The sequence below is a fragment of the Pongo pygmaeus genome, chromosome 3, assembly GCF_028885625.2.
Source record: "Pongo pygmaeus isolate AG05252 chromosome 3, NHGRI_mPonPyg2-v2.0_pri, whole genome shotgun sequence".
Taxonomy (NCBI): Eukaryota; Metazoa; Chordata; class Mammalia; order Primates; family Hominidae; genus Pongo; species Pongo pygmaeus.
The window spans coordinates 160,565,982-160,588,733 of record NC_072376.2 but is presented as its reverse complement, the minus strand read 5'-3'; the positions used below and the strand labels follow the sequence as shown (position 1 = coordinate 160,588,733).

The following is a 22,752-nucleotide window of genomic DNA, read 5'->3' as shown; positions in this document are numbered from 1 at the left end:
GCCTGGGTCTGTACAACAGGGTCTTGCAGTCGAAAGCCACACACTCCCGGAGTGCAAGAGGGAGAGAAAGCTCTGCTTTCAGCCGGGGAAAAAAAGGGCGCGAGACCGGACAGGTCCTGCCACAGACTTTTTCCTATGCTCACGCACAGTGGTCTCTCCTGCGTGAATGGGCGGCAGTGACGTACCCACGTCGGGCGCGCTGACGTTCGCGTAGCGTGCGCCGCTGGCCAGGTCCGCAATAGTGGGGTGTGCGTCACGGTCTGCGCGGCCGGCGGAGCCAGGACTGGGCGGAGCTTCCGCCTGGGCTGGGGTTGGCGAGTTCATCCGCGGCGGAGGGTAACTTTGCTGTACTGTTTTATGAGCACTGGTCTGGTCCCTGGAAGTGTAGCATCGAGAGAGTTTTCTAATTCCGTTTACAAAATATCTTCCCTTTGGCCATACAAGTGGTGACTGCCATGTCGAACTCGCGGCCCAGGTCCCGCCGAGACGCCGGGGGTGGCGCTGGGGCAGCCGGCCGGGACGAGCTGGTGTCGCGGTCCTTGCAGAGCGCAGAGCACTGTCTGGGCGTCCAGGACTTCGGCACTGCCTATGCCCACTACCTCCTTGTGCTCAGCCTGGCGCCGGAGCTGAAAGACGACGTGAAGGTGAGGGTCCTTTTTTCTCACTTGCTGGCAGATCCAACGTCCTCGGAAAAAAAAAAAAAAAAAAAAGCGCAAGAGCTAGGGTGCGTGGCTGGGTGGTTGCTGTTAATATTTAGGGCCTTTTTTTTCTCACTTGCTGGCCGATCCAACGTCCTCGTAAAAAAAAAAAAAATTAAAAAAAAAAAAAGCAGAGGGGCTAGGATGCTTGGTTGGGTGGTTGTTATTAATATTTACTGTTCACCCTTGACACCTTTCGTTTATTCACACCTACGACCAGCCCAGAGGAAAATCCTGCCGTCTTCACCTTCGAAATATGTCCAGAATCTTACCAGTTTTCACCATCCTCCCCTTTACTACCCTGGTTCGCGCTTCAGTCATCTGCCAGCTGTTGCAGTCGGCTCTCAACTGAGCTCTCTCCTGCGGTCTGTGTCAACATAGCTAGCTTTTTGCAACAAAAGTCAAATGTTGTCATTTCTCAGTTTCAAAACTTTCATCTCGTTTAAAATTCTAAAGGCCCTCGAACTGGAAATGAGGTTTCACGTGATCCTCTTCTCCTTATATCTAATTTAAGCATGCCCTGGCTTAAGGGCTTTTGGATTTGTTATATTGTGTGTAGTAGGAATATAGTGGGCCTCTAGTTGAATAAAGTGTGTAATTAGCCTAAAGTGATTATCATTTAATGATGCATTCTTTAAACTTCAATTATTGGATTATTTGCAACAATTACTCTGTTGAAATGCTGTTCTTTTTTGAAGTACTTTTAGAATCTAAGTTACGAAAAATGATTTAACTTAAATTTGCAATTACTTTGCTTCATTTAGACTGAGGGTTTGTCAACCTCAGCACTATTGACATTTTGAATGGGATAATTCTTTGTTATGGGGTAGGGGAGATGTCCTATACATTGCAGTATGTTTGGCAGCATCGTTGATCTGTACCCACTAAATATCAGTAGCGTCTAGATGTTTGTAGTTCATGTAAACTCACTGTAAATTTCAGGACCAGCTGGCCTACTGGAGGAGATGATATGTTGAGATACAGTTTGCTTCTCTTGGTAGGCAGCAATAGAAAAATGGATCAACTTAAGTGATCTTTCCTCAGTTACTTGTTTCTTAGTTTCCTCTTCTGTGAAACAGGGACACAGCCTCTCTTAAAAATGTTTACTGGGTATTAAAAGTATATTTAGACTGGGTGTGCTGGCTCATGCCTGTAATCCCAGCACTTTGGGAGGCGGAGGCAGGTGGATCACAAGGTCAGGAGTTCGAGACCAGCCTGGCCAATATGGTGAAATCCTGTCTCTACTAAAAATTAAAAAATTAGGCCGGGCGCAGTGGCTCACGCCTGTAATCCCGGCACTTTGGGAGGCAGAGGCGGGCGGATCACCTGAGGTCAGGAGTTCGAGACCAGCCTCAACATGGAGAAACCCCGTCTCTATTAAAAGTACAAAATTAGCCGGGTGTGGTGGTGCATGCCTGTAATCCCAGCTACTCGAGAGGCTGAGGCAGGAGAATTGCTTGAACCTGGGAGGCAGAGGTTGCGGTGAGCCGAGATCGTGCCATTGCACTCCAGCCTGGGCAACAAGAGCGAAACTCTGTCTCAAAGGAAAAAAAAAAAAAAAATTAAAAAATTAGCTGGGCGTGGTGGCATGTGCCTGTAGTCCCAGCTACTCAGGAGGCTGACGCAGAAGAATCGCTTGAACTTGGGAGTCGGAGGTTGCAGTGAGTCCAGATTGTGCCACTGCACTCCAGCCTGGGTGACAGAGTATGACTCCGTCTCAAAAAGAAAAGATAAAAAAGTATATTTAAAATTTGTAGTGCAATGCCTGAAATTCAGTAGGGTAAGCAACTAGTCTGTTTCCTGCCGAACAAAGTCTGTGTTTATTTGTATGGGCCCCCTGTAAAATGCTCATCGCCTGCTACTCTATTCCCCATACCCAAACTCCAGCCACACCAAGCCACTTATCTGTAGACCCTCTGATCGATTTCATATAAACTGCGTGGGATTTTTTTTTTTTTTTTTTGATAGAGTCTCACTGTATCACTCAGGCTGGAATGCAGTGGTGCGATCTTGGTTCACTGCAACCTCCACCTCCCGGGTTCAAGCAATTCTCCTGCCTCAGCCTCCCGAGTAGCAGGGATTATAGGTGTTTGCCACCATGCTTGGCTAATTTTTATATTTTTAGTAGAGATGGGTTTCACCATATTGGCCAGTCTGGTCTCGAACTCCTGACCTCAGGTGATCTGCCTGCCATGGCCTCCCAAAGGGCTGGGATTATAGGTGTGAGCCATCATGCCCGGCCAGAATCTCCTTTCTTATCCTTGTCTCTCTAGTAAACTCCCTCAAGATTCAGTTCCAAGTATCAACGCTTTTGTATAAAATATGTGAAGATGATTTAAAATGTTTTAATGACTAAAGCTTTCCCTCTTTCCACAGTGTTGCAGCATGGAGAATGGATGGAGGGAGATGTGATTGGAATTAGAGTGACAGCGTTAAGGCTGTTGCTGTAGTCCAGCAAGTGGTTACAAGGGCCAGATTAGATTGTAACTGTGGGAATGGAGAGGAGGTAACAGATTTAAAGATATTGAGAGAGCATTGGCTAGGTTTGAAACAGTGTATGTGGAGTTAAGGTACCATTATAAGGTGACTTTGTGATTTGAGGTTGAGTGGTGTCTTAATCTTATAGCCTGTGTCAGAGGAGTATGATGAGTTCAGTTTAGAACATTTTGAACTTTTCCAAAATTAAATTTCTCTCTATAGGGCCCTGTGAGGATAAGAACAAGATTTATGTTGCCTCAGTTCTTTGCACAAGGATTGTTCAGGAAATATTTGAGTTGGACTACATTTGCAATGGCTGGAGATCCATTGCCTGGTTGAAATGACTAATAGGAAGCTGAATCTATGAATCTGAGGCTCAGAAGAGAAGGTCTTGACTAGAGATGTAAATGTAGCATCCATTAACACATGGGTGATAATAAATGCGTTAGGGATGGATGAGAGAAAAAAGAAGAGGGCCAAGGACAAACTCCAAAAACACAGGAGCCCACAAAAATGAGGCAGTTGGAGAATAAGGAGAATGTGATACAGCAGCTAAGAATGGGGGGAGTTTAGAGAGTGGTCAGACTAATTCTGCTTATTATTGCGATGTAAGTGGTAAAATTCATTCATTTGTGCACTTGTTCAGAAAACAGTGCTTACTAAAGTTAAATGAAATTTAAGGTGATCATTCAATAGTGATTGAGTTCTATTGCTTGGAATCTTCAACTAATGTTGTATATTCTTTCATCTTTTATGTTACTGACTAATTCATAATTTTTTTCTTATTTATAAAGGAAACTTTTCAGTACACACTTTTCAGATGGGCTGAAGAGCTTGATGCTCTCAATAGGATACAAGACTTACTTGGTTGCTATGAGCAGGCCTTGGAACTGTTTCCTGATGATGAAGTGATTTGCAATAGTATGGGGGAGCATCTCTTCAGGTTTGTAGTGATTTTAGTATTACTTGTTAAGAATTATTCTGTATTAGTCTGGATAGGGATAAATCATACAGTAATTTTAACAGGGAAAGTTTAATATGGAGAATTATTAAGGAGAACTGAAAAGAATAGCAGATATATAATATCATAGCAGTTTTAATATTTTGTAATATACTGCATAATAGCCACTGCCCCAGGAGTAAGATAGAATAGCCAAGGAAGAGTTCCCCTCACTGGGCTGAGTGCCACACCTTATTGGAGAGGGCACAGCTATGATTCTCAGGATGGCAGAAAAGTGACTGTAGTGCCTTGCCAGGGAACTTCTTGTAAATCTGTTTTCTGGACTTGGGTGTAGTTTTGCCTCTTGCGATGCCAGAGAAAGCCTCATGGGGAAGTATCTCATCAGAGGTACTCCATTACAAAACCATGTAGTAGGGTAAGAAGCCTTGGGGAAGCTGCTGACCCTTGGATGCTGCTAGCTGCCGTGCATTTCAGGAGCTTGGTGCTAGAGAAGCCCTAAGCAGGAAGCAAAACTCTTTCTTCCTACAGTGTCTCTCCAGCACTTTTTTTTTTTTTTGGCAGAGTCTCACTTTGTAGCCTAGGCTGGAGTGAAGTGGCGTGATCTCAGCTCACTGCAACCTCCATCTTCTGGGTTCAAGTGATTCTCGTTCCTCAGCCTCCTGAGAAGCTGGCATTACAGGCGCCTGCCACCCCACCTGGCTAATTTTTGTATTTTTAGTAGAGACAGGGTTTCAGCATGTTGGCCAGGCTGGTCTCGAACTCCTGACCTCAAGCGATCCACCCGCCTCAGCCTCCCAAAGTGCTGGGATTACAGGTGTGAGCCACTGCGCCTGGCCTCCAGCACTTTTTTTTTTTGAGACAGTGTGTCACTGTGTCGCTCAGGTTGGAGTGCAGTAGCACCATCATGGCTCATGGCAACCTTGACCTCCCAGGCTCCGGTGATCTTCCCACCTCAGCAGCCCCCCCACCTGCACTCCAGTAGCTGGAATTGCAGTACATGCCACCACACCTGGCTAATTTTTTGTCTTTTTTGTAGAGACAGGATTTTGCCATGTTGTTGCCCAAGCTGGTCTGGAACTCCTGGGCTCAAGCGATCCTCTGGCCTCGGCCTCCCAAAGCACTGGGATTACAGACTTGAGCCACCGCACCCGGCCTCTCCGCACTTTTTACCAACAAAGCTTACCCTTGTGCCAACTGGTGGGAGAATATTAAAGGGCCAGATACATTTTTCACAGAGCAGGCAAAAAAGGGTGAATTTGGCAATAAGTTGATAACTTACATGGTGGGAGTCTTGGAACCACTCCCAGATTTGCTGATTTGCTGGAAGGGCTCACAGGCCTCACCATATAGTCCTAGTCATGGCTCTTGTGTATTACTGTGAATGGATACAAAGCAAAATTTGCAAAGGGTAAATGTGTATGGGGCAAAGTGTAAAGGAAAACCAGGTGCAAGCCTCCAAAGTTCCTTTTTCAGTGAAGTCACACAGGATGCACTTCATTCCCATGGTGAGTTATGACAATACACGTGAAATGTTGCCAACCAGGGAAACTCATTAGAGGCTCAGTGCCCAGGGTTTCTACTGGGAGCTGGACACTTAGGTACCCTCTGCCTGGCATATACTAAAATCCTAGATTCCCAGAAGAAAAGCAGGTCAGCTGTTGAGCATAAACCACATTGTTTGTATAATCAGTTTAGGAACACTACCAGTTAGGATAGTGAGAAACCTCCCCAAATCCAAATTCCCAGATGCCAGCCAAGGGACAGTTTTGTAATCAGGACTTTCAAAGGATGGCAGTCAGGCCTGCTATGTTAACTGTTTCTGCATACTAGTACATGTGTATGAAGAATTCTGTGAAAGTACAGGAAATAAAATAGATGGTTAACATTACTTCTGAGTTTGAACATTTCAGAGTAATGGGGACTCAGCATGGTTCTGCCAAGTTTGAAAGTGACAATTGCTCACATTCCTAGGAATTTAGTTAATGAATCTCATTTTAAGTGTTCCTTTTAGGTATTTTTCATGCATTTCCTCACTAATTGCTTTCTCTTTCCCTCAAATCACATCTAGCTAAAAAAACCCTTAATATTATGAATAATGAACTACAAAATTCCTAAGTGACCACAGAATTTCTCTTATTAAACATATCTTGAGTTCATTAGCTGTTAACAATCAATCTGCTACCTTTGTCTCTGGTGCCCGTGGGGCCCTTGCGTGGCTCACTAGACTGTGCGGGGCTAGGGCTCTGGGAATGCAGTGTGTGTACTCTGTACAGTTTTAAGACATTAAATTAATACAGCAATCAACTCATTATTATGCTTTTTTTTTCAGTGTGGAGAAATAATATTTTATAAATAACTTTTAAGAAGAACATGGATCATTAACCTGACAAATGTACTCCTCTGATAATTAATGTAAACTCTTTATATGGTCATTCACAATAAGTTGTATGAATATTTATTACAATTTTGAATCGTTTGTCTCTCCTCAGAAAAAATTTTGAGATTTGATGTGTAGAATTTTTTGTTAACAATTGTTTATTTGAAAAAATTCTAGGTCGGGCATGGTGGCTCATGCCTGTATTCCCAGCACTTTGGGAGGCCAAAGCAGGCAGATCAGTTGAGGTCAGGAGTTCAAGACCAGCCTGGCCAACACAGTGAAACCCTGTTTCTACTTAAAAAAAAAAAAAAAAAGTAGCCCGGTGTGGTGGCACGCATCTGTAGTCCCAGCTACTCGAGAGGTTGAGGTAGGAAAATCGCTTGAACCTGGGAGGTGGAGGTTGCAGTGAGCCAAAATTGCGCAACTGCACTCCAGCCTGGGTGACAGAGCGAGATTCCATCTCAAAACAAACAAACAAAAAAAATCTACCTGTCAAGACAGAATGACTTTCTGTTGAGGCTGCTTAATAAATTGAAAATATAAACAAAATAGTAGTGAATTTTTTATGTATACATACGTGTTTTTGTAAATGACATGTAACTTTTTCATAGAACAGCCTTTTTTTTCTTTGGAATTTTTGTGTACTCTCCATAGAAACTTTATAATTAGGAAAAACTGGTGAAAACAAAAAATTTTTGTTTTGGGTTTGTTTTAATACATCTAATTTCACTGCCTTGTACAAAATAATGGGAGAATTCTTGTTTAGGAAATATGATTATAATGTCCTATTTTACATAGAAAGATCCCTTTACATGTTCAGTAATTGTTCTCTAGTACCATTCTTTTCCTTATTTGGTTATTTAAGTTTTTTTTTTTTTTTTTTTTTTTTGAGATGGAGTCTTGCTTTGTCACCCAGGCTGGAGTGCAGTGGCAGGATCTCAGCTCACTGCCACCTCTGCCTCCCAGGTTCAAGCAATTTTCATGCCTCAGCCTCCGGAGTAGCTGGAATTACAGGCACATGCTACCACGCCCGGCTAATTTTTGTATTTTTAGTAGAGATGGGGTTTCACCATGTTGCCCAGGCTGGTCTCGACCTCCTGACCTCTAGTGATCCACCCACCTCGGCCTCCCAAAGTGGCGCCCAAAGACATGAGCTACGACGCCCAGCCAAGTTGTATTAAGTTTTATTCAATGAAAAGTTCTATATAAGAAACACTTTGCCAAACTTTATTAGCTTGTCTCAGTAATGTAACTGCAAGGCATTTTGACAGTCTTAATTAACATGGCCTAGGGAGTGACAATGAATTCTCCTTTAAAAAACAAATATTTGATAGTTTTTAATTGTAGAGTATGTTAATAAGTAGAAAAATAAGGCAGATAATTAACTGAGGGTTACTTGTTCATGTTAACAGCTAACCTGATCAGCTACAGCATCCATTTTCTACAAATTAGCAACCTCTTTCCACCTAAATGAAATTTGTTTTAAAAGATTTTTAAAAATCTTTTTTATGAGTAATCTCCTCAAATTAGTTTAAAAAATCTATATTTTCTAAAGTTTTCCTTTGTTCTTTATATAATGAGAGTTACTCAATTATATTTCCAGATTATACACATATGGTGATCATAACATTCCAAGACTTATGTTTCAGGATAAACTCAATTTAACAGAAAAGTGGAACTCTACATACTTTTGGCAGATTGTAACTTTTGGTGACCTGTTGTTGTAGGACATTAGTCTGAGCAGTTACCAGTCATTGAGACAAAAAATACTTGGTATTAGTTTGCTTTGGGGAGATGTAACTAAGCAAAATTTCTAATTTGGACTGTAGCAGTTCAGAATTCGGGGTAGTGTGAATGTGGCTTTTGCTATAGAATTTACCTTTGTTCTTGACTTAGAATGGTTCTTGGGGTTTTTGTTCTATACTCCTTTTCTCATCAAAAATAGCGTATCATTTACTCCCCACCAAAAGAATCTGTTCCAGGAGAAAAACATTTCCAAAGTAAATGATAGCTGCTTCTCCTGACACTTATTTGTGTAATAAAATGTGTCTGGAGTGTCTCAACTTCACAACCTTTTGTTAGTCCAGTAGCATCAGATTTAAACAAAATGTATTTAAATTGCTAATCAAGAAGATAATGTTTTTCCTAGTTAAAAGAAAAAGGGCATTCTGGCATCTGATACTACATACCAGTGATACATATTGGGTCTTTCAATGAGATATGCTTTAATGGAGTAGATTATATATTTTTTAGATTAGAATTTCAGTTTAAGGAAATTGGTAATGTATTAAATATCAAACCTAAGGGAAGCACAAACCCAGGAAATTATTAGGGGTGTGTTTAATACCCATTGCTGAGTTAGTCTCACAACAAATAATGATTACATACAATGTACATGGTACTATACTATGTACAGTGGTAGTTGCAAATAAGAACAAGATAGTTCTACCTTCAAGATAAAATAACATATATTAACCGAAAACATTGACATTTTCACCTAAATCATGAGTGTCTTTTATTTGACTAGGACCATTGCTTTTTGTTAGAGTGCAGTCCCCTGTTTGGACTTCTAGAATGTCTTTTTTGCTTAAACCATACCTGGAATGAATAGTATGATTAAGTTTCTCTAGCCGGGCATGGTGGCTCACGCCTGTAACCTCAGCACTTTGGGAGGCCGAGGTGGGTGAATCACCTGAGGTCGGGAGTTTGCAACCAGCCTGACTAACATGGAGAAACCCCATCTCTACTAAAAATACAAAATTAGCTGGACATGGTGGTGCATTCCTGTAATCCCAGCTACTTGGGAGGCTGAGGCAGGAGAATCTCTTGAACCTGGGAGGCAGAGGTTGCAGTGAGCCGAGATCGTGCCATTGCACTCCAGCCTGGGCAACAAGAACGAAACTCCGTCTCAAAAAAAAGGAAAAAAACGTTTCGCTAAACTTGACAAAATGCTTAAAGGTACTTATGAAGAACTATGAATGAAGAGGGTTCTACTAGCTCAGTTCTGTTCAATGTGTGGTCCACACATTGGTGCTCACCCACAGATTACTGGTTAATGATAGGTAAGTATAGAAATTGAGAGTAAGTGTTTGGAAATGGGTATAGCAACTTGACATTGCTGTAAATCCAAGCATATGGTTAGGAAACTCTAATGCAGAAGAGAGTATATAGATCAGTTTGGGTGCTGCTGAAATCTGATATTACGTGAGCTCCATATGAATTATGTGCAATACAGCTATATCGGTCTGCAAACAATTAGATGTTTAAGAAAGGGAAGATTCTCTCCTTCTCAGTATTGCACTTGACTAGTCTTAAAAATAAAAAATTAAGAAAAAAAGGGAGGAGAGGTTCTTCATTACAGATAGTTTGAGAAGCACTGTTCTAGAGGGTTGGATAGGTTTTTTTTCTCCTTTTATTTTTTATTTGCTCCCATATAATTAAATAGTACTTAATTTTAAGTGACTTGCCTTTGATTTTCTTCCAGAGCATTTATTTAGCTTAGTGTCTGTAGGCACAATGGTTCCCTTTCTGCGGTGATATTTATTTACTTAGTGTAATATTTAATTAAAATATGTAATTATAATAACAAGTACAACTGACATAAACTGATCTGGCAGCAAATACAGCTGACTCTTGATGACTATTCAACTCAGTTGCTGAGACAAAAGACATGCTGGCCCCCCCAAAGAGGAGCCTACTAAGCCATAGGCATTAGTGTGTTGTACAGAGGGAATGGAGTTGGCTAAATGGAGGATGACTGTGAGAGCTTCTGCTATACATTAGTATAACAGTAATTTATAGTCAGGTGCTTGTTTGTCTCCCGGAATATGTAAATGTAGTGGTTCAGAAAAGAAAGAAATACTGAGGCTTGCAGTCCTCACAGACAGCTTCCCAAAAGAGGTAGCACTTGGATTGGCAGGATTTGGGGTGCTGGCATGGAATTCCCAGGCCGAGTGAGTGGCATAAACAAAGGTACTGCAGTTGGTAGCATATAGTTGAATATATTTTGTCTTTGTCATTTTTTACTCTAGAATGGGCTTTAGGGATGAAGCAGCTGGGTATTTTCATAAAGCAGTGAAGCTAAACCCTGATTTCAGTGATGCAAAGGAGAATTTTTATCGTGTTGCAAACTGGTTGGTGGAACGCTGGCACTTTATCATGCTTAATGACACCAAGAGGAATACGATTTATAATGCAGCAATCGAAAAGGCAGTTTGTTTGGGGTCCAAAAGTGTTTTGGACATTGGAGCAGGAACTGGAATACTAAGGTTGGTAGTAATGGCATTTTAATGATATGTACATGTAGTCTAATGTAAATTAAAGATTTTGCCAGATATAGAAAATTTAACATTGGAATTTAAAAGTATTTCTTATAATCTTGTTAGGTTTATTTATGTAACTATTATGTTTTTTACTATAACTTTTATCAAGAACTGGACATAACTGCTAAGAAAAATTTGGGATTATTGAAATTTTGAATAATGAATTTAAGAGTCTTTTTTATGTTAACATTCTGATGGAATCTAGTTGTCTAAGTTAAAGCCCATTAGTATTCATTAAAGATACAATGCCAGTTGTGTCTTAATAGAGTAGATCCCATAGTTTATTGTATGATTTGTTTCTAGACAAGAATATTAGTTTATTTTTTAATGCAGAATGAGTAATGGTTGTGTTAAAGAATAAAAGGAAAAACCCCACATTTTAGCATCATCATTTCCTTAAAATTTGAGAAAATACAGTGGATTATTTTTTCTTGATGGAGCACTTTTTTCTCTTGTAGCATGTTTGCTAAAAAAGCTGGAGCACATTCCGTGTATGCCTGTGAGTTATCCAAGACCATGTATGAACTTGCCTGTGATGTTGTGGCAGCAAACAAGATGGAAGCAGGGATCAAACTCTTACATATGAAGTCACTTGACATAGAGATTCCAAAACATATTCCCGAAAGGTATTACCGTGTAAACTAATTTTAGTGTTTATACTTCTCTATTTTTAAAAAACTAAGAAATATTTCTAGCTTTTAGTCCAAACAAAATGCTACAAAACCCTTATTTTGTAAAGATACGGATATAGGATGGGATAGTTTATTATAATACATATTTAAATAAAATTATATGCTTTATTAAAAATATTTAAAGATCTTGAGAAAAATTTGTGGCAAGGGATCAAATAAACTTGATCTTAGCAAGTTACTTTACCTTTGTTAATTTCAGTGTTCTCATTTGTAAAAATGGATAATTCATCCTGTGTGGTCAATAACTGCTTAAAAGTTGTACTTAAAAAGAAAACATAAGCAGTTCAGATTCAATGGACTTATCACATTTTGTGTTAATATACTTGTTTAAAATGAAAGCTTTGGAGATGTCAGCTGTCAGTATATTTTGGCATGGGCCCTTTAAATGATTTGAATATCAGTCATATAAGTCTTGGCTTTTTAGTATGTTTTCTCACTCTGATCCATATCACAAGGGTGATGGAATTTTAGAGCTAGAAGGAATTTGAAAATGATCTGGTTCCACACTAGTCATTTTAGAGACAAAGTTTTCTTTATGTAGCACTTACTTTACCTATCTCTTCTGGGTTTATCTTCCAGTCTTACTTCAATTCAGTTTGTATTGAAAGATGTTTTTGTGCCTTATATCAACTATGACTTTAAAAAGTCTTCTTCCATATATATAATAGTATTTGTGTTAACATAGTACCTACACTTTTCAATCGTCTCTATATTTATTCTCATGAAAAAATTCCTATTAGATTAAGGCAAATGTCATACCCATTTTATAGAAAAAAACACTAAAACACTGTCCTCAATTGTCTTGTTCCACTTGGGCTGCCATAACGAAATGCCACAGACTGGGTAGCTTTAACAATAGGCATTTATTTTCTCACAGTTCTGGAGGCTGGAAGACCACGATCAAGGTGTTGGCAAGTTTGGTTTCTTGTGAGGATTCTCTTCCTGGATTGCAGATTCTGCTTTCTTGTTGTGTCTTTACATGGCCTTGCCTTCTCCAGTATAGTCAGTTTCGGGGTTAAGGGCTTCAATATGAATTTTGAGAGGGACGTGAGTCAGCATGAATCAAAGTTACCTTAATTTAATCTATATTTTTCTCACAGATAATGTTGTAGAAAGATCTATTGGTTTTGAACCAGGAGCTATGGATTCCAGATTGGACTATTATTAATTTATTTTGACCTTAAGCAAATGTCTAGACCTCAAGGTATTGGACTAGATGATTTGAAACACCTTTCACATTCTAAGTGTATGCAATCATAAATACTGGATATTTTCTGTATATAAGATGTTGGGTTTAGGCACTGTGGAGGATACCAAAGTCATTCTTACCCTCAAGGCACTTACAATGTAGATAGGAAGATAAAGAATATTCATGAAACTTTTCTTATCTTCTAAATACATAAATGAGTGATACTGGCAATAAATGCTGAAGGAGTTCAGAGAAGGGAGAAACTATTTTTGTATGTCTTTGAGTAAAATTTTCTAGAGAAAGAATGGACAGAAGAGCAGAGTTCTGTGGACTAGGCTTTTTCTAAGACTCAGGCAGTGGGTAAAGCAAGAGAAGTGATAAGAGAGGCACAGTCAACATATAGGAGGCAAACATGGATGATGCAGTGTCATAGAAGGTAGAGATAGATTTTGAGAGGGAGGGCTCTCCTGCAATCAGTGTTATTTGGAGATAAAAATGATAACTGAGAAAGAGGATTCATTTTGATAAGTAGGGAGTTATTGATGGTAGATAATATTTTTATAGACTGTTGGAGATGGAAATCTTCTTGCTTGGCATTAAGGAAGAGACTGATAGAGGTAATGGGTATGAACCACTCTTAAAGATGTAGGCAATGAAAAAATAACCTGGAGAGGGAACAAGGCCAAGCGAAAGTTGTCATTCCCCACCTCCCCCCACCCTCCATCTTCCAAACCAAGGAGAAGGAGCCAGTGGAGAACAAAGGAGCTTAAGGAACATTTGAGTAAAGTTCCTCAAGATTCAGTAGTAGATCTTAAAAATGAAATGTATTAGGATATTTTACATATGGACTGTTTCTATAATATACTCTTCCTTTCTCCTCTCAGCTTTGACATCTTTATATAATAGCATGATATTTTACTTACATATATCTTTAAAAAATCATTCTATAGAGTGTCCCTAGTTGTAACAGAAACTGTCGATGCAGGTTTATTTGGAGAAGGAATTGTGGAGAGTTTGATTCATGCATGGGAGCATTTACTTTTACAGCCAAAGGTAAGCAGTATGAAAATACTTAAAACTGATTAAGAATTCATTATTTCATCAGAGATTTATTGAATCCTTAGTATATTTAGAAAGCAATATGAAATACATTTTCCATTGCCAAGGTGTACATACTGCATGGTTGGAAAGAAATCTATGCAAAAAACTTTTACTGGCCGGGCGTGGTGGCTCATGCCTGTAATCCCAGCACTTTGGAGGTGGGTGGATCACCTGAGGTCGGGAGTTCGAGACCAGCCTTACCAACATGGAGAAACCCCATCTCTACTAAAAATACAAAATTAGCCGGGTGTGGTGGCGCATGCCTGTAATCCCAGCTACTTGGGAGGCTGAGGCAGGAGAATCGCTTGAACCCGGGAGGTGGAGGTTGCAGTGAGCTGAGGTCACGCCATTGCACTCCAGCCTGGGCAACAAGAGCGAAACTCCGTCTCAAACAAAACAAAACAACATAAAAACATTTACTAACAACATGATTCAATGTATAATTATGTGCCTGAATGAGATATACAGGCAAAAATACTCCAGGGAAGAATTCATAGGAATTGAGATTACTTTATGGAGGGACTGACTATGGAATTCTTGAGTAGGGTTAAAAAACGGAGGTACTTTCAGTCTTACAGACTTCACTGCCTAGAATTTTGGCAAATTATCAGAAGAGAGTATAGTAACAGCTGGTTTGGTACTGTTTTCAGGTACCTGTTGAACCCAGGCTATGGCTTGGACAGGACTATTATAATTGCCAAATTATATTTTGCATTGAAATCCTCTATTGTAGCCCACAAATCATTGATTTGGTTTATATGATATGTGTTATCAATGAAAGGATTTTAATATGTAATAAAAATTCAATATTAACAGAAAATGATTTGGATTTAAAATTGCTAGTTAAAGGTTGAAAAGAGCAATTTTTTATTTTTTTGAAGTAGCGACAGGGTTTCACCATGTTGGCCTGGCTGGTCTTGAACTCCTGGCCTCAAGTGATCCACCTGCCTTGGTCTCCCAAAGTGCTGGGATTGCAGGTGTGAGCCACCGCTCCTGGCCAAGCAATTTGTTTTTTAAGTAGGTATTGATACTGATTTCTTGATCAAAGTCATACCCAAGTCTTTTTTTCTATGCAGACTTACAGTCCTTTCCCCCTCCCATCCTCCCTCTTTTCTTGTATCCTTTGCATTTGTATTGTGAGAAAAAAAAATATATATTCATACATATATAGCAATGAAAATACTTATTCTGTTTTTTTGAAATGGGGTCTCACTCTCTTGCCCAGGTGGGAGCACAGTGGCACGTTTTTTAGCTTACTGCAGCCTCAAACTCCCGGGCTCAAGTGGCCCTCCCACCTCAGCCTCACAATGTCACCACACTCGGCTAATTAAAAAAAATTTTTTTTTCTGTAGAGACAGGGTCTTGCCCTGTTGTCTAGGCTGGTCTCAAACTCCTGGCCTCGAGTGGTCCTCTCTCCTTGGCTTTCCAAAGTGCTGGAATTGCAGGTGTGAGCTGCCAGGTCTGGCCAAAAATACTTTTTTTTTTTTTTTTTTGAGTTGGAGTCTTGCTCTGTAGCCCCAGGCTGGAGTGCAGTGGCGTGATCTCGGCTCACTGCAGCCTCTGCCTCCCGGGTTCAAGCGATTCTCCTGCCTCAGCCTCGCAAGTAGCTGGGACTACAGGCGCGTGCCACCACGCCCAGCTAATTTTTTGTATTTTTAGTAGAGATGGGGTTTCACCGTGTTAGCCAGGATGGTCTCAATCTCCTGACCTCGTGATCCGCCTGCCTCGGCCTCCTAAAGTGCTGGGATTACAGGCGTGAGCTACAGTGCCCAGTCCAAAAATATTTTTTAAGGAAGAAAAAAAATCTTTAACTTACTTTATCCTTACTTATTGTCTTTTTAGGTTTTTAAAATTATATTTTCATAGCTTATCATTATGCACACATATTTTTACATACATGTGATAATGTAATTCTTATTGTTATTTTTTTTAGACCAAAGGTGAAAGTGGTAATTCTGAACAGTATGGGAAAGTTATACCAGCAAGTGCTGTTATATTTGGGATGGCAGTAGAATGTGCAGAGATAAGAAGACATCATAGGTAAGTGTATTAGTCCATTTTCACACTGCTATAAAGAACCTCCCAAGATTGGGTAATTTATAAAGGAAAGAGATTTAAATGACTCAGTTCTGAATGCTGAGGAGGCCTCAGGAAACTTACAAACATGGCAGAAGGGGAAGCAGGCATGTCTTACATGGCAGCAGGCAGGTTGTTGAGGAGGCGGGGGGCGGGCAGAGAGAGAGAGAGCGCGAGACCACGTGGGTGAGTGTAGGAAAAACTACCATTTGTAAAACCATCAGATCTTGTGAGAATTCACTCCCTATCATGAGAACAGCGTGGAGGAAACCGTTCTCATAATCCAGTCACTTCCCTCCCTCAACATGTGGGGATTACAATTTGAGATGAGATTTGGGTGGAGACACAGAGTCAAACCATATCAGTAAGTGACTATTTAAATAGTAAATATTGAAAAATAGTAATTGTAAAGAGAATATTACAGAGGTTAGTTAGTGAATGTGTATTTGGGTGAGGATTTGTAGTTTTGTGACCTTTAAATTCATGCTGCTTACACTGGTCTTATTCTTTTTTTTTTTTTTTTTTGCCTATTTTAAATGAAACTTCATGGTTAAAGCCAGTTTTTTTTTTTAAATGGAAAATTAATTTTGATACAACTTAGGACTCTGTAGTTGTGATATATTCATGTAGAAAAATATTAAGTTCTGACTGATTTTAGGTGAAGTTGGAATGAAAGATTCCACTGTGAAAATTAATTTTGGTTTTAATTCAATTTCCCTTTTCTTAGTAATTTCACTAATACTATAATGATTTGTAGTTGGGCTGGATGGAATTTAGGATCTTTCTAAGCTTCTACCAATAACTTAATCGTAAATGTAGCATATAAATATTTTAGGACATACTGATAAGTGGTTTGAAAAAAATGAAAACCACTGTGAACCCCTCACCAGTAAGTAACTACTTTTCATCTTTGTTATATATTCCTTTACTCTTTTTCTTTGTATGTTACAGGGAGATAGTAAAAATGTTTAGAGATTGGTAGGACACAGGGCACTAACCAGACAGTGGACTTAATTAGCAGATTGACTGAATTAGAATGTACTGGTTGAATATTAGTTCTATGTAAGTAAATGTAGGTGTGTGTAAATTTAATTTTGTTTAAAAACTCAGTAAATATATTTGCTTTTCCTTTGTGAGCCTTTTCATGTAATAGATTTGGTTCATGACTTTTAAAAATCAACTTCTTGGTGTTGTAGTTATTGGAGTTTAGAATTTTTGGATTGCTTCCACTTTTCTGCTTTTAAGAATTAGGATAAACATCTTTGCACTTATGTCTTTGTGGACTTGTTTCTATTATTTTCTTAGGATAAATTCCTTAATAAGGAATTACTGAGTTAAAGAACATGTACAGTTTTAAGGCTGTAGGGATTTCTTACTGCATTGCCCACCAGAAAAGCTAGGTTGTGTCTTGCTGAGATTTCTTGCTGTAACATGGCTGGACTCCTTCCCTCAATAGTTCCTCTTTAGGAGACCACTAATTTTGTTTGTCTAAGCAAAGTAGAAATTAAATGGCTGGTATCTACATTTTGAAAAAGAATAACTTCATTATTGACTCACTTATTTAGCAAATGAGTGCCTGACTACAGTAGAAGCACCATAGGAGCTTTTGTAAAAATACAAAGTGTTTACAATTTGATTGAATAGGTGTAGGCCTGGATGCATGAGGCCAATATCTTTTTTTTTTTTTTTTTTTATTTAAACAAAGTTCAGCATTATGGGTTGAGGACTATGAAGAAAGGTGTTGACAAAGTACATGTGAGTGCTACTGTTTTACCTGGTAGAAACATTTATAAATGATTATATAAAAATTGCCATTTGGCACCTAATCCACTGAATTTAATGCTCTTCTCAATAAGCAAATGTTTAAGAATATCCAAGGAAACTGAAACTTGCCTTATTAGGTATAAAAACCTAGAATAAAAAACAGTAATGTATTGATGCAGAAAGACAAATACATCAGTGGAGCACAATAAAGAATCTAGGTGCAGACCTTTGAATTTATATGGATGTAGTATATGATACAGGTGTGATATTTCAGATCATTGGGGAAGAGATAAACTATTCAGGAAATGGAAATGGTGTGCTTCATTTGGGGAAAAAAGTTAGATCCCTACTTTTAATTCTGGGTGAGTTAAACATCTGAGCGTCAAAAAATCTATTTGATGGAGACCTTCCGAAGCAAAACACAGAGTAGGGCCCAGAAGCCACAGAACATTGACAAATGTGACCACATTTTAAAACAGTTGAAAAAAATCTATCTGGTGAAGGATACTATAAAGTTAAAAAACAAGTGACAGACTGAGATAAATATTTGCAACTTTTATAACAAAGCATGAATATAATTGTCTATTAATCAGAGAAATGGAAATTAAAACCAATGGGATAACATTTTCTTACTGCTTATGTTAGCACATTAAAGTTGTTTGATATCTTATTTTCTCATAGGTTTAGGGAAAATTTATACACTGTTGGTGCAATATTTTAGTAGCTTGATTTGGCCTTTTCTAGCAACACTAAAGATGTTTGTAGTCCTTGATCTAGCATTTCCGTGTCTGGGAATCTATCCTGATAAATACTCATACATGTGTGCAGTGATGTGTGTACAAGGATGTTCACTGTAATACTGTGATTGGAAAAATCAAAGCAAACAAATTATCTGAATGTTTATATTAATAAGAAAGTATTTCAATAAATTATGATGTAACAGTCACCTAATGTAGTATTATGCAAAAAAATGGTTAAGGTACATGTATAGACAAGGAAAGAAGTTTATGGTATACTGTTAAGTGAGAAAGACAAGGCATAATCTTAGGAGCAGTGAGCATACCTAGAACCCAGATCTTGGTTTTTAAATACCATTTCTCACCAAAAGGAACTATAGCTTCTTGGAGCAATGGCTGATTCCAGTACTGGGGTGGAATAGATTCAATATGATTCTGGGACATCTTGTATTAGAAAGTGAGGAAGTGCTCAAAAAGGGATTTGGTGGGGGAAAGGGGAGCAAAAGGACACATCAGCATGCTTGCAGACTCTGCCACTGGCCAAATCTGGGACAATTTAATCACCAAAATAAATAAGGGTCCTAATGGACTAAAACCCACTGAATAAGAATCCCTGAATTTCTATGTATCTTAAGCAGATTAATAAATGCATAAATGGGGATAAAAGTACAGCTCATCCTTACAGTAAATGCCAACTAATAGTATAGAAAAAATGAGGCAGAATTACTTTTTGGAAGGCAAGAATCATGAATGGATGCTAAATCAATGGAGGGAAATCTGATGAGGATCAGGGCATTTATATAGTTTCAAAGTATCTTTCAAATTACTACAAAAGGAAAGATTGTAAGTATATAGGGAAGAAGCCACACAACATCTTTTTTTTGCTTGTTTGTTTAGACAGAGTTTCACTCTTGTTTCCCAGGCTGGAGTGCAGTGGCACGATCTTGGCTCACTGCAACCTCCGCCTCCCATGTTCAAGTGATTCCCCTGCCTCAGCCTCCCAAGTAGCTGGGATTACAGGCATGCCTGCCACCATGCCCAGCTGATTTTTTGTATTTTTTTTTAGTAGAGAGGCGTTTCATCATGTTGGCCAGGTTGGTCTCGAACTCCCGACCTCAGGTGATCAACTTGCCTCAGCCTCCCCACGTGCTGGGATTACAGGCGTGAGCCACTGTGCCTGGCCTGTTTTTTTAAAAAATTTAATTTAATTTAATTTTACTTTAAGTTCTGGGATACATGTGCAGAACATGCAGGTTTGTTACATAGGTATACATGTGCCATGGTGGTTTGCTGCACCTATCAACCCATCATCTAGGTTTTAAGCCCCGCATGCATTAGGTATTTGTCCTAATGCTCTCCCTCCCCTTGCCCATATCCCCCGACGGGCCCTGGTGACCACACAACATCTTAACCAAGTGATTAAAGCTAACATCAAGATTCCTCCAGATTCGATGCTTTGAGGATGCATTGCTTATATAGTACCACATCCAAAATGTACAGCCTACAATCTAATTGTGAGAAAACCTTGGACAAACCTTAGTTGGGACCATTCTGTAAAACAATTGGCTTACCTTCTTAAAAAATGTCAGTGACATGAGAGACAAAGCAAAGATGAAAAACTGTTTAAGATGAAAGGAGGTTAAAGAGACAGGACAGCTAAATTGAAACTATGACCTGTATTGGGGAAAAAAACTATATATATACATTTTGATCCTGCTGTGTTGCCCTGGTTGGAGGGCAGTGGCTCAGTCATGGCTCACGGCAGTCTTGACCGCCCAAGCTCAAGTGATCCTCCCACTTCAGCCTCCTGAAGAGCTGCAAGCATAAGCACATAAGCACCACTATGTCTGGTTAAGTTTTTAAAGTTTTATAGAGACAGGGTCTTGCTGTCTTGCTGTGTTGAACTCCTGGACTCAAGGGATCCTTCTGCCTTAGCCTCCTAAAGTGCTTGGATTACAGGCATGAGCCACGTGCCCTGCCTGCATTATTGATTTTTGATTCAGTTGACAAATACAGAATATGAACTGTAGGTTAGATAATACTGAATTTGATTGCTGTGATTAAGAGAATATTCTCATTTTTAATAAAGATACACAAGTATCTTTTGAGAGATAAATAGGCATGATGAATACAACCTACTCAAAAATGATACAGAATGTTTCAATTATGTACAAATAGAGTGTTATATACAAATATTAAAAAAAGGTATGGAAGGATACACATTAAACTTTTAACAGTGAAGAAATGAGAGGATGAGTACTGTGAAGGTGGACTTTTTACCATATGGCTTGAAGTTTTGACAATATATATTCACGTAGTTTATAATACATTAGCAAGAAATTGTCTGGCTGGGCGCAGTGGCTCACGCCTGTAATACCAGCACTTTGGGAGGCCAAGGTGGGCGGATCGCCTGAGCTCAGGAGTTTGACAGCAGCCTGGGCAACACGGCGAAACCCTGTCTCTATAAAAAATACAAAAATTAGCTGGGCGTGGTGGCATGCACCTGTAGTCCCAGCTACTCAGGAAGCAGAGATAGGAGAATTGCTTGAGCCTGGTAGATGGAGGTTGTTGCAGTGAGCCAAGATCACACCTTTGTACTCCAGCCTGGGCGACAGCATGAGACCTTGTCTCACACACAAAAAATTGTCACATCTTTTTTGTTTCAACTTGTGACTTTTAATTTTGAGTTATTAAAATCATAGTAGGCCGGGCGCGGTGGTTCACGCCTGTAATCCCAGCACTTTGGGAGGCTGAGGTGGGCGGATCATGAGGCCAGGAGATCGAGACCATCCTGGCTAACACGGTGAAACCCCATCTCTACTAATAATACAAAAAAGTAGCCAGGCATGGTGGCAGGCGCCTGTAGTCCCAGCCACTCGGGAGGTTGAGGCAGGAGAATGGCGTGAACCTGGGAGGCTGAGCTTGCAGTGAGCCGAGATTGTGCCACTGCACTCCAGCCTGGGCAACAGAGCAAGACTCTGTCTCAAAAAAAAAAAAAAAAAAATCATTAGTAGTTCCATTTGCTGATTCATCTTTTAAGAGTGTAGTAATCTGTAAAAGTAGATTATTTGAACTTTTGAAATTTTATAAAGGCAAATTCTCCTAAAAAAGTGCCACTGAGATGAGGTAAGGTGAGATGAGGTTGGAGTATTTTCCTTTAACAAAATGTTTAAATTTTCATAAAGTGTTTTTTCATTGTAAATTTTCTTTTTTGTTTTTTTGTTCTTTTGAGACAGGGTCTCGCTCTGTTGCCCAGGCTGGAGTGCAGTGATGTGATCATAGCTCATTGCAGCCTTGAACTCCTAGGTTCAGGTGATCCTCCTGCTTCAGCCTCCCAAGTAACTAGAACTCTAGGTACATACCACCATACCTGGCTATTTTATTTTATTTTACTTAGAAGAATCTTGCTATGTTGTCCATGCTGGTCTCTAACTCCTGGACTCAAGTGATCCTCCCACCTTGGCTTCCCAAAGTACTGGGATTACAGGCGTAAGCCACCATGCCTGGCCCAATGTAAATTTTTATTGACATCAAACATTGTTATAGCAAGTGTGTAAGCCATAAGTTTATGATTTGATGAATTTTCATGAAGTTGGTAGACCTGGGTAATCAGTGCTGAGATCAAGGACCAGAATATTACTGCTATATAATATAAAGTGCGCAGGAAGAAGCCCCATCTCTTTACCAGCGCCCCACTCTTCCTAGAGCACCTACTATCCTGACTTCTAACACTGTAGATTAGTGTTGCTTGTTTTGAATTTTATACAAATAGAACCATACCGTGTGACTTTTGTGTGCCTAGCTTCTTTTGTGTTTAGTTTGTTTATTCTCATTGCTGAATCATACTCCATTATATGACTATACTAGATTTGTCTGTTATACTACTGATAGATGTTTAGGTTATATCAGTTTTTTTTTGGCTATCAGAAGCAGTGTAGCTATAAACATTCTTGAACATTCTTTTGGTGATAATATGTATTAATTTCTGTTGACTATATTCTCAGAAGTGGAAATGCCAAACACTGTGAGGTTCCTACATTAAGAATGAATCTGAATAGGTATGCTCAGCTCGAATTGGTACTACAAAGCAGTCTTCCAAAGTGATCTAATTTTATACTCCAATAGTGTATGAGACTGTATCCTTACCATACTTGCTATTGACTACTTGTTTTTTTCCATTCTGTCAGATGCGTAGTATGCGTTGTGATTTTTTTTTTGAGACGGAGTCTCGCTCTCTTGCTCAGGCTGGAGTGCGGTGGCGTGATCTCGGCTCACAGCAAGCTCAGCCTCCTGGGTTCACGCCATTCTCCTGTCTCAGCCTCCCGAGTAGCTGGGACTACAGGTGCCCACCAACACG

At 39.5% G+C, this 22,752-nt stretch overlaps 1 protein-coding gene across 4 annotated transcripts in view; it reads left to right on the top strand.

Annotated features, from left to right (window-relative positions):
- Window positions 1-218: 218 nt before the first annotated feature.
- The window catches only part of PRMT9 (protein arginine methyltransferase 9), a 46,041-nt gene continuing 23,507 nt past the window's right edge, over window positions 219-22,752 (top strand). The window contains exons 1-6 of one of the 4 annotated variants that reach the window (XM_054486399.1): window positions 219-644; window positions 3,971-4,119; window positions 10,546-10,782; window positions 11,295-11,462; window positions 13,668-13,770; window positions 15,752-15,858. In XM_054486399.1, the coding sequence (XP_054342374.1) occupies window positions 456-644; window positions 3,971-4,119; window positions 10,546-10,782; window positions 11,295-11,462; window positions 13,668-13,770; window positions 15,752-15,858 (953 nt within the window). In that variant the 5' untranslated portion in view covers window positions 219-455. Of the gene's footprint in view, window positions 645-3,970; window positions 4,120-10,545; window positions 10,783-11,294; window positions 11,463-11,502; window positions 12,456-13,667; window positions 13,771-15,751; window positions 15,859-22,752 lie in introns of those variants that run through there. The other 3 variants (XR_010126151.1, XM_063664169.1, XM_054486398.2) reach the window with 3 other exon arrangements.